The sequence below is a fragment of the Sitodiplosis mosellana genome, unplaced genomic scaffold, assembly GCF_009176505.1.
Source record: "Sitodiplosis mosellana isolate CC-2019 unplaced genomic scaffold, AAFC_SMos_1.0 Smas_scaffold_886, whole genome shotgun sequence".
NCBI classification, from domain to species: Eukaryota; Metazoa; Arthropoda; class Insecta; order Diptera; family Cecidomyiidae; genus Sitodiplosis; species Sitodiplosis mosellana.
Genome location: NW_022596128.1, coordinates 1 through 13,956, shown reverse-complemented (window position 1 = coordinate 13,956; position 13,956 = coordinate 1). Strand labels below are relative to the sequence as shown.

The 13,956-nt window shown below is 34.9% G+C and overlaps 2 protein-coding genes across 4 annotated transcripts; both read right to left on the bottom strand.

Moving 5' to 3' along the window:
• Positions 1-488: 488 nt before the first annotated feature.
• LOC129570986 (ATP synthase subunit e, mitochondrial) lies at positions 489-1,246 on the bottom strand. Its single transcript, XM_055450715.1, has 3 exons — positions 1,079-1,246; positions 746-902; positions 489-681 (listed from the first exon to the last, which is right to left on the bottom strand). Exons 1-3 carry the CDS (start codon positions 1,130-1,132, stop codon positions 626-628), a joined length of 267 nt encoding a protein of 88 aa, XP_055306690.1. The 5' UTR covers positions 1,133-1,246; the 3' UTR covers positions 489-625.
• A 1,175-nt stretch (positions 1,247-2,421) lies between these two features.
• On the bottom strand, positions 2,422-10,356 carry LOC129570984 (focal adhesion kinase 1-like; the record flags this gene model as incomplete). Of its 3 annotated transcripts, none has more annotated exon segments than XM_055450714.1 (9): positions 2,422-2,676; positions 2,909-3,017; positions 3,242-3,434; positions 3,503-4,404; positions 4,468-4,925; positions 5,000-5,110; positions 5,198-5,619; positions 7,294-7,538; positions 10,300-10,356. In XM_055450714.1, coding segments are annotated over 6 exon segments (1,430 nt in total), but the record flags the coding sequence as incomplete, so codon positions are not given.
• Positions 10,357-13,956: the final 3,600 nt, after the last annotated feature.

Genomic DNA, 13,956 nt, shown 5'->3' with positions numbered 1-13,956 from the left:
ATCAGACGAGTGATTTTCAAACCTTGACCGGCTGGGTAGGGGGGGGCCGAAAATCGTTTTATTTTATGGATTTATTATTTTCTTTCCGTTTTGTAATCGGAGCACAACTACTACAAACACACAAAAGAACTTTTTAGAAATGGAGTGCATTCAATAAAGTGTCGTCGTCGTCGCAGTGAATGCATTCAATGGTTTGTTAATTTGAAAGTAATGTTTTACAAACAAATTAAAATGGTTTACGTAAAGACATTGACATTACTTGACTTGTTACTATAATAAATAATAGATCAAAAACAATCACCAACTCAATGGATGATTATATCAAAGATAAGTTCAATCAAAAGAGTTGAGATTCCAATCTACTGAATGGAAGTTTGTCTTTTAAAGAATCTCCTGATGTTTACTTAAAGATATGGGATAAAGATCCTATATATGTATATATTCTTATAAGAATATTAGTTATGAGTAACATAGTAAGAACGCTCAAGTTATTTGTCGGACTTTTATTTTAGTTTACACTTGATTTCTATTTTGCTATGATCAATATCTATCGAAATATTTCAAGAATAATGCATAAAAACTCCGCATTTCCCATTTTGATCCAACACGAGTGCAGGAAACGCTATTAGGCGGCAACATTTTTTGATGGGCGCGACAATTCTTCCAAAGCTCTTATCTCCTCTGAAATATTGGTGAAATAATAATAATTAATGACAACGGTAATTACAATCTAAATTATGTATACCTTCGTATCTCTTCTTTTTTTCAATTGCCTGCTGTGCATCACGAATAACTTTTTTTTCGGCCTCAATCTTACGATTTATGGCTTCTTTCTTTGACAATCGATTGTGATGGTAGGCACCATACAAAATTCCAGCTGTCAACAGTGACCACCGTCCAAACTATAAATCGTCATTAGAAAAAATTTCGAAAGATCAACATAGTTTTTTTAATTGTTTATGAAATTTCCCAAACTGTCTATATAATGTGTATTATATAAGCATGAAAATCTAACCAAACTTTCCTCATATGAAAAAAGGTGCCTTTATTTAAACAAATACCATAAGATATAACTTACGCGAATCAGTGGAGCAACATTCACAGGTGGTGGAAGTGCAGCTGATGATGACATATTTCTGCCGTATTCGATTTTGTTCTGACAAAAATTAGAAGAACTGGATTTTCAGAAGGTTATAAAATCGATTATATGTTTGTCTCTGAGCTATTGATGGACACATCTGAACATAGTGTCAATTGCAGCCGAAAATTTGACTTATTAATTTGACGTAAGTTGGATGGCTTAAGATGGCGTAAGATGGCGTTACTGAGCAAATATGTTTATTTGCGGCGCCAAATTCTATCCATCATTTGGAAAAAAAACTTATTAGTAAAATGAAATGAAAAAAGACTAAAGGGAATGTATATATAGTTTTTTTTTAGCTTAGAATGTATAATGGCACATCAACTTCTCACACAAAGCAGAATTTAATGGAGATGAAAAAATTGTTCAACTCAAAGGGTTAATCATTAATTGGATCTAGTATTAACTACGCCTTCCCACAAATTGAAAGTCAGCGGACTAACAAATCGTTAGCGTATTTTCTTAAATTATATATTGAATATGATCGATTGCTGCCATCTCAGTCATCATGGTTTCCTAGCATTCCATTTACATTGCGAGCATGGTTTACCTGATGGACTCCCGTGCTCATGAGTCCCCGAATAGAAGTGGATGTTTAGTGTTTACTCAGGTTCGAATAGTGTCCCAACCAAAATGCTTTCGTCATCACTATCGAATTGACCATTCCACATGCGGCAAAATAAATTCGCCAACAAAAACAACAACATCCTCTGGATCAGTGGCATGGATTTTATGCATGGCTGCTAAGTGGGAGTCATATGATGCTGGTGGAACGTGGGCGCTGTAAACGGAAGCGTTGTGTGATTTTGTGATGGCCTTTACACACACGTATTCCAAGCTTTCTGCACCAGATTTTAGTGCACATTTGCTCACATTTGATGCGATGGTAGGTAGCAAACCTACACGATCACGTTGAGTGTGTAGTCGATATCGTCGGAAGCAGTGTTCACAGAATTAAGATGGCATGAATTCATTGACCATTCGAGCAATGATATTGCCACACTTTTTGAATGCGGCGATTAACTTGCCTGGACATCGCACATGCTTCTTGATTTTATTGACAAATTCAGTGGAACGTCCGCGGCACTTATGTATGGCCGCCCTGCCATTTACCAGTTGAGCAGCATTTCTGTTCATCGCACGATGCTCTTCAATGTATGTACTTGTCCAATGTAAAATCTCAAACGTGCAATTCCATGAACAGTGTAAATTTTCGCAACGCACAATTTACATTAATACGTATTAAAGTGTACACATAGTATCAAAAAAACAGAACAAAATGTAGATGTAAATATTTATTAACGGGTGATAAATTGGTTTACAATGGTTTTGTTCGACATAGTAAGATTTAATGAGATTCAGTTTAGAATTATTTTGAAGACAATAAATAAATATCCAGTGCTTTCGTTCAAGTTTTACTATGTTTTCGGTACGCTGGAATGCTTGGTTTGTCTGGTTCCATCGAAAATATAATTACCCTTCTTTGATGGGCATTTAGCAAGTAGCAAAAATCGTCCATTTTTGGGAATATTGACCTATTTATCAAAGAGTTACCAGAAAATTGTGTATAATGAATGTGATGGATTGCAGGAATAGCTATGCTAAAATTTAAATAGAAAGAGTACGGAATTCGTAATATTTCTGTGCTGTTTTTAAATTCATGTTATGTTTCAGCATACACCCATTCCTGTAATTCAACCTTTTTCCCAACAACTTATTAAGAACACCGCAAATTCGGCAATCCCTTTTAGACAATGCAATAATTACCAAATATGTCGTGTAATTCTTGAACTGTGTCTCTTGGCGTCTTACTGATGAAATGGTATCATTTAAGATAGATACAACTACTTCCGCCACAGTACTTGAGATGACTTGACTGAAATCAATAAAATGACAAACGAATAACAATAAATGGCGTTTTTGTTACTGATGATGATGGTGAGGGTTGATGAAAAAAACGGAATAGCAATCGACTTTTGTCATATAGCCCGAAAATAAACAGAAAATCAATTGAATATTATCGAATTATAAGAGAAAGAAGCGTTTTACACATGTAAAGTCCATCATTATCATTTATAACATATAAATATACAACCGTACCTCAGAACATTTGACAAAGGCGCCAGCGGGCCCAAATATGGTTGAATGGATGAACTGATCGGGCTAAGCAACTGTGTAATGATTGGACCTATTTGATCCACAGTTATTTCGTTCTGGGTTCCTGTTGCGTTGACAAAACTCTCGGCATTTACTTCATTATCTTCATAACTTGCCGGAAATATTGTTGTTTCTTCTGTGTTCTCTGATTCATTAGAAGTTGATACACAAATAAGGAGCACATTCAAAGAAAACATTACGAACCAAATATCGACGAAATTCATTTTAATAAAAAAAACATCTACCAATTGGCGTAGCACTGAATACTGTTTTTGGAAAAACAATTAGTTAACTCAAAGTGTTTATGCTGAATAATCACTATAAACTGATTTAATGACCAAAAATGAAATTTCATTTCCACGTTGAGTTAAGTGTGACCTGTCATTCTCTAAAGACACCGTGAATATGCGTATGTGTATGCACCAGGGGGCGTTTACATTACGTTTAAATAATTCTCATATTTTCTTTCTTGTTTTTCGTGGTTTTCCCCCTGGGTATGCAGTATGCACAATTAATAGATTTACTTACGAAACATTGACATCATGCATATTGACCAAATCTGTGCATTGCATATATACAACCATAGATTAGTTTTGGTTCGTATTGTCATACTTTTATTTGCGTTAACTAGCATATATTATAAAAACGTTTAAAACAAAACTTTCAATGATGGACGTGTTTTTGAGAGTTCATTAGCCGTTTTTGGTTGGGAAAAAATGGTTTACATTTTTGTTACGTTTATTAGACATTTTAGTTTTGGAAAATATTAGAAGTTTTTGTCATACGTTGGCCAAAATACATATGATCTTATAATCAAATAAATAAATTGATGAATTTATAAATATAATTACACATTAATATCACAAATGTGATAATCAGGTGTGAATAAGGTAACATTAACATTATTTTAATTTTTTTTCATTTGTGTGTTAATGTTACGGTATTTAAATTTAAAAAAAATATTTTGTATTATATATTATTGTAATTATTTTCAATTATTTTCAAGGGCTCGTCCAGACTAGGTGGTTTTAATTTTTCTACCGTGGAAACCGATAATCCCGCGTTGTTCAATGCTTTGATTTTCTCTTGTAAACTAGTCGATTTGGCTGTTACGGAAATAATTGGACACGTAAGAAGAAGTAGTTTTACATCAAATTGTGTCATCTCACCTGATTTAACAGCTATAGGTGGTTTTGATGAACTTGACTGATTCTTGGTATCAATATTCATATCAGAAGTGTTTGTGGATAAAAAATTTTGCTGAGAAATAATGCTGTTATTATCATAGATTCCTTCATCTGGTTTGAGCTGTTTTTGATTGACATATATTTCATTTTTGTGACTTAAATTTTCGTACGATTGTTGTTCAGTCCAACTGTCGCTTGAATTAATTGAAGTTTCATAACTTGGAAAAATTGATGGAGTTTCTTCCGTCTTTAGAACGTGGCCTTCATCTTGTATGATATTTGATAAATTAGATAGTTGTACTGATTGTAAATCTGTTAAAGGTGATGGATCTACATCTTGTAGAAGAAACAGTTCTGGGTGCCTGATTCGAACAGAATCGACGACATCAAGCAAATTTTTCGCATCCATAGCTAAAACATGAGCCGCCGACAGCATGTTCCTAGTTGGTGTTTAAACAAGACCATAATAACTAAGCTCTTACAAATAGAAAAGAAGAAAAAAAAACAAACTTACTTTCGATATTCATTATCCAAAGTAGTTTCACTGTACTGTTGTGCCAAACGCATTGTTGAAACCAACTCTGACATATCTTTTGCTAAAATTTTATGTGCCATTTCTACTTCCCTGTAGGAATAAACAATGAATGATAAGTGTTGAATTTAATGAGTGCAATTATTGAATATGAAATAAATAAATATAAGAAGATCATACTTAAGTGCTTGTGGAGAGAAAATCGAAGCCAATGAATCTACTGATGATAAAAGAGTCCTAAGCTCAATACCAACAAATCGTACTAAGTTTAAATAGTCAGCCGCGGCTGCTTTTTCAACTCCTTGACTCAGTGACATTATCGCCTTGACAACACTTGTTGTTGCAGAATATATGTTATCATTGGTTCTATCAATCGATACTGTTTTTATGATTTCTTCTTGTTTTTGTCCTAGAGATGTAACGTCTAAATCATTTGTCACTGTCTGCTCTGAGTACGGTAATCCTTCATTAACTACACCGTCACTTTGTAATGTTGCAATAAAACTTAGGCGTTTAGTCTCCTCTTGCTGCAACCACTTAGAATCAGTCTCACATTCAATTTTCTGTTTTCTAAGTTTTGCTTCAAATTTATTTACATTGGGCTATAGTAAACAAAAACAAAAGAATAGAGAATTTTAACACCGAGTAATTTTGGAATGACAAATATTGATTGTTATGTAAATTTTGTATAGCGTGTATTCTATTCGTCATTTAAGTCAATACTGTCATTTTTCGTTTTATATGCCATAACATTAACTGGCAGGATTGAATTGTTGAAACAGTAACAAATTCAACAGTTAATGTAATGTAATCAAAATTTTAATTGAATTCGAAAAGTGAGTTCTACTCAATTTGAGAGGAAATACATGCACACATAAATGTGATATGCTACAGTCAAATACACACGAATTGGCTATAATGAAATTTCCAAAGTAACCGGACAAAAAAGACATTTTCAACCTATATTAATGAATTTTTGACAAATTGAACTCAGTTTATGGCCAATCTCTAGATTGAATCATAGAAACTTCACTGGAGCACCTATTCAGTTTATACATAAAAAGAATTTTCGATCTTGTCCCCTTTTGAAAATGGGTGATACACTCGAGCGCTTCCATTTGTCAGGAAAATGGCCAGTCGACAAAGATTCGTTGAAAATTTGCGTGAGTGGAACCACCAAATGACTCACAAAATTCTTTAGTATCAATGGGTGCATACCATCGGGGCCCGTACCTTTTTTAGTGTTCACGACTTGTAGCTCTTCAAGCATTTCCTTAGACAATCTTTTTGGACGTATAGAGAACATTTGTATTACGCCATTGTTAGCAGGTCCTCAAAGACCCGCAATTTTCATGGCCTTTAATACGAACTGAGTGAATAGTATCACTGTCTGCAGTGAAATTGTAGGTCTATTCGTGTAGAACAACTTTGAAAAGCATAGAACTCAAGCAATAGATAAAGCTATATAGAATTTTGTAGAATACCTTTGACTCAGTTCGCAACATTTGTTATTAAATCTATATGAAGAATATTTCGACCTCGAGAAGGATAATAGTTATAATTGCGCCAAAGAAAAATTATATAAAGCCCCGAGAACTACAAGTTCGCCGAAGACACCAAGTGAAGGTCCACGAAAAATGAAATGATATTCTCACCAATTTCCATCACAAAGAAACCTCTTTGGATGACACTCATCAGATTAAGAATTGAGAGAAATTGGTCCAGTTTTTCTGGGGAAAATTTAAAAAAATGAAATTGCATATACCAATGCAGCAGTACGCTGAATAGTTTGAATAGTTCTGTGGCTTGTCACAAAATGATGAATCCAGGCTGGCAAATTCTGCCCGGCCACTGACTTTACAAAACTTAACGAGGTCTTCCCTCGGCTATAGTAGAGCTTCCATTCCATTATAGCTAAGCCGTGTTCTGACTTGAACAGGAAGCAAAAAAGCGAGCTGAACGGAGAGCAAATCCATAACAGCAGTAAAAATGTGTGTTTGATAACTTTTTGGATTTCTAATTTGACTGAAGAATAAATTCGTGGGAATATGAGACTGTTTATAGAATCAGAGCTCGATAAATATAAAAGAAATAAAAAAGTACACATGACCAAACTTTTTTCAATTCATCTTCAAAAACAATTAATATAACAAATAACTACTTCATTGATAAAACAATGTTTTTTCAACTAAACACATCAACAAATAATAGTTGAACAAGACAAAAATGGCACAACCATGAAATAAAAGTATGTATAACAGCCACGAAAATCAAACCTGAGAAAATTTTGGTTCATCGTTTGTATCGGTAGTAACATTCCCGCTCAAAGTTTTGCAATTTTGTAACATTGGGTTTTGACAAGAATTGATGACATTCAGAAGTATTGGAACTTGAGTCATTTTCGAAGTCGCTTGAGAAATTTTTTGGGCTGAAAATTGTTGTGCTGACGAATTTGACCACAGGGGATACATGGGCGTATAAATGGAGTTTTTCATATCTGGAAAATTGTAACTATTCATTTCTGGAAAAGAAAAAGTGGGTAGTATCAATTTGAGGAACTAAAAATTTGCATCAGTTGATGGTTACCACACAACCAGGAGCATTAATCAAATAGCTTTCATATGAGTGTACTGTACATTGCGAATTTTAAATATCAATCGCTACTTGGTGTGGCAAGTGGCCGCCTTCAATTGACGAATAAATGTCAGAACGTGTTATGAGCTGATGTCAGCAGCACTAACTATTAGTTAGCTAACTACGTCAGCTGCTGATATCAGCTGCTGACGAGCAGCATATCAGCAGCTGATATCAGCAGCTGACGAGTATGCGTTGCGTTGTTTTAACGCATTTGCAGTACAGAATTCGAATAGTGACGATAGTTAGTGCTGCTGACATCAGCTTATAACACGCTCTGATGAATGTTCAATCCCTGAATTGATACTACGGATTGATTTCTTTTTCAGGTATGGAAAACACCCGAATGGGCATACAAATGGTTGAATTTGGTGAATGACTTTTAAAACATGCATATACCAAAAATGTAAAAAGAAAACAATGCTTCATCGATATTATTATTTTGCGGGTGCTTTAAAATGCGGGGCTTAATTTTTCGTTATAAGACATGTAATAAAACATTGGGATTTGATCTTATTATTATGTAATAAGAAAAGTCATAAATGTGGAAGCCGGATTTAAGGTATGGAGAGTGCGTTGACGCCTCTGGGATTGACATGTTCATAGACCAACTTTTTTACTATCAATTTGCATCATTAGTTTTCCGCCTTGACCCCTTCTTATACCCAAAGGGAGGGTGTTTCGGGTGAAAAATCGTGTTTTTCATTCGAGGTGTTTCCTTAGAACGGCGATTTAACCCTTTGACGACCAAGATGAACGGATGGGAATTTTGCAATTCTGATTGCAGATTCGTGCTCAGCGACCCCAAAAACCATAATAAAAATGTTATCAAAAATTAATTTTTTTAACTAGAAATATGAAAAAAATGATGGGACATATATGTCCCATTGGTCGGTAACGGTAACTACCTTTGTATGGAAAAAAATATAGTCTCCCATAAGAACTACGTGTAAAATCTTTTTCGTTTTTTAAATATTCAGAATTGTTTTGAACCGAAAATGGTTTGAATTGTGCTTTGTTGTGCCCATTTAATCACGAATTTAATGATATTTTTGTAAATTTTTGTGTTTGAAAATTCGCGAATAATGGCCAAAATACAGGGAAATACGGGGTATTTATTTACCTTTACCGACCAATGGGACACATATGTCCCATCGCGCCAAACGCAATAAAAAGTGGAAAAAACGTTTTTTCTAAATAAAGTCGATGATTTTTGGAAAGTAATGGACATTTCGCACATTATTCCAAATTTTCAGCTTTAAAAGTTCCACCGTTAAAATTATATAGCATTTGGCGAAAGTTGAAAAAAAAGTTAAGATTTTTTGACTTTAGAGTGTTCTAAACAATTGCGTTAACAATAAATATCCAATATTATGGTACTTTCTGATAGCTACATTAATTCTTTTTCAAACGAAACCAATTTTACTAAAATTGGTTAAAAAATGTAGTTATTACAGATGAAAAACAAAATGGGACATATGTGTCCCATTGGTCGTCGAAGGGTTAAGGCTCTAGTGTTTTAGTCTCCCATCATTAATTTTCCCATGTGACCTAATGGAGTATGGTAACAAATGATTTGTATTTTTTTCCTCGTTTTTTTATTTTGTAAAGCCCGAATTTTTTAAATATAGTCAAATTTTTGACAAAAACGAAAGGAGATGAAATTCTTTTCGTGACATGGGATAGTAGAGCCGAGATAGTTTACGGGTACATGGGTGACTTATTGAGTCAAGGGCGAAAACCCCCAGATTAGGGTCGAATCTTAAAATTTCGATTTTTCCATAAAAATAGCATAAATTCAAGTTTTTCTTTTTTCTATAGCATTCTAGGTCTTTCTCCCTAGGGGGTTCTTAGGGGGGTATCCATACATTTTTTGGCCGAAAATCGACTAGTTCAATTTTCTGTGCCTAGCCCTTATTTAGTGCAATGCTTCATTTGAAGAAAAAGCTATTTATGGATATTTGATTTTTTTAGAACATATACCCTAATGTTATGATCTAATAATGATCATAATCAAACTGATGCATGTTCTCTGAAGATGATAGTCATGTTCTCAGAAGAAGACAGAATTTGAGTAAAGAAAAATAAATGATGGTAAAGTAATGGCCAAGATAAGATCGCATGTTTTTAATAAAAAAGAATTGAATAAGTATGAACAAAATTCATGAGTTTTTATCAGCCAACCAAACGCGATAGATGGTCAGCTACGGCTGACGCTCGTTATCCAGATAATTTGCGTGCGGTGAACGCATATAGAACGCTCCGCTGACATTCCGTTTTTGTGACGAGCGATCCATCCAAATTTATGATAGAATCCATGAATTTGTTTGGATAACACGTCACAAAGTCAGAAAAATTATGGATTCTATCATGGATTTGGATGGATCGCACGTCACAAAAACGGAATGTGTGTGCCGGTATTCTGGAACACAATCCGCAAAAATAATGCGGAATTATTTCGAGCGATCAATGTGTACGGAAATGTAAAAGGTTGAAAACAACGTATGGATGTACGCGAAGTTCCATGTTGATTTTGTAAAATTTTAACAGTTCACTAGGTTTCTTTGTTCTTCAAATAACACTATTGACAGTGTGATATATATATACACATATATGCGTTTCTGTGTAACTATTAGCAAGAAGAGTACCAGAATTTGGGTGCGGAAGTTGAGGTTGCAGCTGCAAGGATTCTTTCTGTTGACATCCTATACAAAAAGGTAAAGATTCATTTTGAAAATATCAATCATATTGGTCATTTTCATGAAAATAATTTGAAGACCTCTCATCAAAATATCACCGATATTTTTTTTGATTCTTGGTTTTATTTTTCTCTAACTTCAAACTATCGCTTATTTTGTTTAAAACGCAAAGCTAACTTTGGAATTCAGCGAGAAAGAGAAACAAATGGATGAAAAATTTATAATTGAGTTTTTTTGGACTCATATTTTGACAAGGTAGACTATGTTTAATTCGTGGTTGACGATTTTTATTTTAATGACAAGAAATATCGAATTGTATTCGCAAAAATGGTTGGCTTGGTCGAACTGTAGAACTTTTCAAAAGACATTAAATCTATATCTATTGAAATAAAAAAAATATGGTAAAATTGGCTGATCTCTTGAAAACATACTCCATTTTTTCGAATACAAAGTCTATATTTTCTTAAAAGAAGAACAATATTCACTCTGAAAAAATATCTCAAACCAATGAAAAGTACTGCTTTGTTGATATTTATGTGCCGAATAAAAATGAGTACGCTTTCAAACTGAAAAAACAAGAAACTTGAACAAGTAGATTCTCAAAAACGTAATATGAATTTTCAACACAGAACGCGTCGTAAGAACATTGTAGCAACCGCCACTCATGTTACGTTCTTGTTGATTAGAGACTCATGATGTGTATACAGGAGTGCTGTTGCATAGCAGCGCCGCATGTTGTTTGCTGCCTTCTGCCTTGCTTGTGTTATGCTCTACTACGCTTCAGATGACACAATACAATCATACGATGTACACATACGCAATATTTCCGACACTTTGCCGTCGTCTGAAGTTATGGCGCTAGTTATTCAACATCATTCGGACTAGCACAGGACGGAAACAACTTCTTCATGTTCCGTTCTTTCAGGTATAGATCTGTATTTTTCCAACTTCATTTTTCCAACCAGTGTTGTTAAATAGGCTGGACAATTTTCCACTTTTGCTTAAGCTGGAGTAAGCCAATACAAATTATCCAGCTGTCAAATGACGTTAAATGCATTCATTGCTTATGGCTAGCTTATGATTGGCTTACGCTTTCTTTCAGCATAAGCCAGTGGATGGACTACAGTGGCGTAAGCATTCCCATCACTGGTTATTTCCCTTTTTTTCGCTCCACCAATGGGGTTTCATACTGTGAATTTGTTGATTCTATGTTTAATCTGGGGTTGGATAGGAAACCTCAATCTTTTGCCTGGTTTTTAACGAAGTGAGAAGTGGAAATTATTGTAAACTATTGTAACAGCTCCTACACTATTTGGCCAGAGCTTGGCGGTGTTGAATAAAATGAATAAATAAATAAAAACGTATGAAACGCACGGTTTTGTTCATTTAAAACAGATTACACCCCGTTCATTTGGTGTATCGGGCGTAACATATTTAACCCTCTAATGCATTAATTTTTCCCAGGGCTGGGTGTACTGCTTGATTTTTGGCCATAGATAATTAAAACAAGATGCCTTACATTCGTAAGGTTAACTTTTCTACACTCCCAAACATAAAATTTCCAATTAAATCCAATTTTCCATGCATTGAAATTAGGAAAGAATCATATTTTAATCAGACCTTAATATCAGAGCGATTTCAATACTCTGTTTTTTTATACATTGTGACATAGCACATTTTTTACCGTGTTTTTTGCGTGCAGCATATAGTGTACCACGCACCTACCCTACGACCCTAGAACAACGCTAGATTTTGCGGTTCACGGAGATGAATCGAAAAAAAAACTGATTTTTAGTGGGCCAAAAAATCTGGGGCGATCATAATACTTTTCTTAGACGACATGGTCGTGTGGAAAAATAAAAATATTCATAATCCCGGATTCCTCATGGTTTAGTCAGGAAATGCAATTGACATAAATCAAAGAACAATCAAATCCATTGTTCAAAAGTGTCAAAAATGTGTCTAATTTGGAGTTCGAATAATTTATTTTGTCAAATTTTTGTTTTTGCACACATTTTTGTTTATAAATTTACAATCACACTACATACATAAATATTGCCAACGACAAAAATAAAGAAAAAACATTGACGAATAAAAATTTGCGTTGAAGCAATGTGATTCTATGTACGGTTTACGTTCTACAGGCGTTCAAATGTTGCCCGTCTAGAGGCGGTTGTATGCATTAGAGGGTTAATATGTAAGGGAAGGTGGGGGGTAATTCGGAACGTGGGGAAATTCGGAATACCGCCAAATTTCGCCGCAAATGAATAGTTTGAGACATGTGAACAACTGTCATTGTTTTCTCTAAACAAAACCTCATATTTCCATTAGCACTCGACGAGTGTGTACGTACTGTTAGCTCTGTGCGACATCGTAATGAAATCAAGAAAATTTAATATTGAGAATGCCTGTCTGCAATGAACCTTGCACCTGATTGGCACCTGAACCTCGACAAATGCGCCGTCCTTACAATCACCACAAAAAGGAAGGATATCATCGATACTAATTACAAATACGGTGATTTTACCTTCAAGCGCGTTTCGGACCACAAAGATCTCGGCATCATCATTGACCAGAAGATCAGCTTTGTCAAGCACATTGACGCGATCACTTCGAGCCCTGGGATTCATCAAGAGATTTTGCTACGACATAACCGACGTTCAAACGCTCAGAAAACTATACTACGCACTGGTTCAGTCTCATCTTGAGTCCTGCAATATTGTATGGCTACCAACTTATACCGTGCATATCGACAAAATCGAGAGCGTTTTGAGAAAATTTACCCAGCTCGTCCGAAAAGAGTATCGTACAGCGGCCAACGGCTACAGTATCACCGACCACAACAAGCGACTTGAGGCGTTGAACATGATATCGTTGGAGCGTAGGAGGGTGAATGCATCAATTCTATTCATGTACGACATCGTGAATTGGATCGCATATTGTCCCAATGTACGCAAAGATATCGCAATTGGAGAGAGCGTACGTACTACGTAGGTTACGGCACACAGACTACCTCAACATTAAAGATAGGCTCATGGACAAACAACCAGAGTTTAATTGCCTCAAATGTGCAAATTTGCAAACAAAGTGGCTGATCATTTCAATAACTCAACCATCCGTGCAAACTTCATCTCGTCGGTACGCAACGAACAAAGCCAAAAATTTCGGAACGCCCTATATACGAAAAATTGATCAAGTGATTTTTAATACTTTTCAAGTTGATATCGCATTTTTTATGCATATTCATTATATTTCATGCAAAGTTTTGACGAATTACTCATTGCGATTTATGCGATCGAGCTTTCGACTTGAAATGCACCAAAATGATTTGTAGCTATTTCACAGGCAACAATTACAAATCCGACTAATTACAATCGCTATTTTTGAACTTTTTCCCAATTAAAATTAATTCTTCTGTCTTTTCCTAGTTCTCCATAAACGTTTTGCATCAAAATTGTTTCAGTTTTCTATCCATTCATGAAGTGTTCCGAACTCCCCACCATTTTTGAAAATCGCAAAATCAAGGGTTTTTTGCCAACAGTAGGGGTGATCAATTTTCAAAAAAAAAGGATTCAAAATTTAATAGTGCGGGATCGAAAGATCATG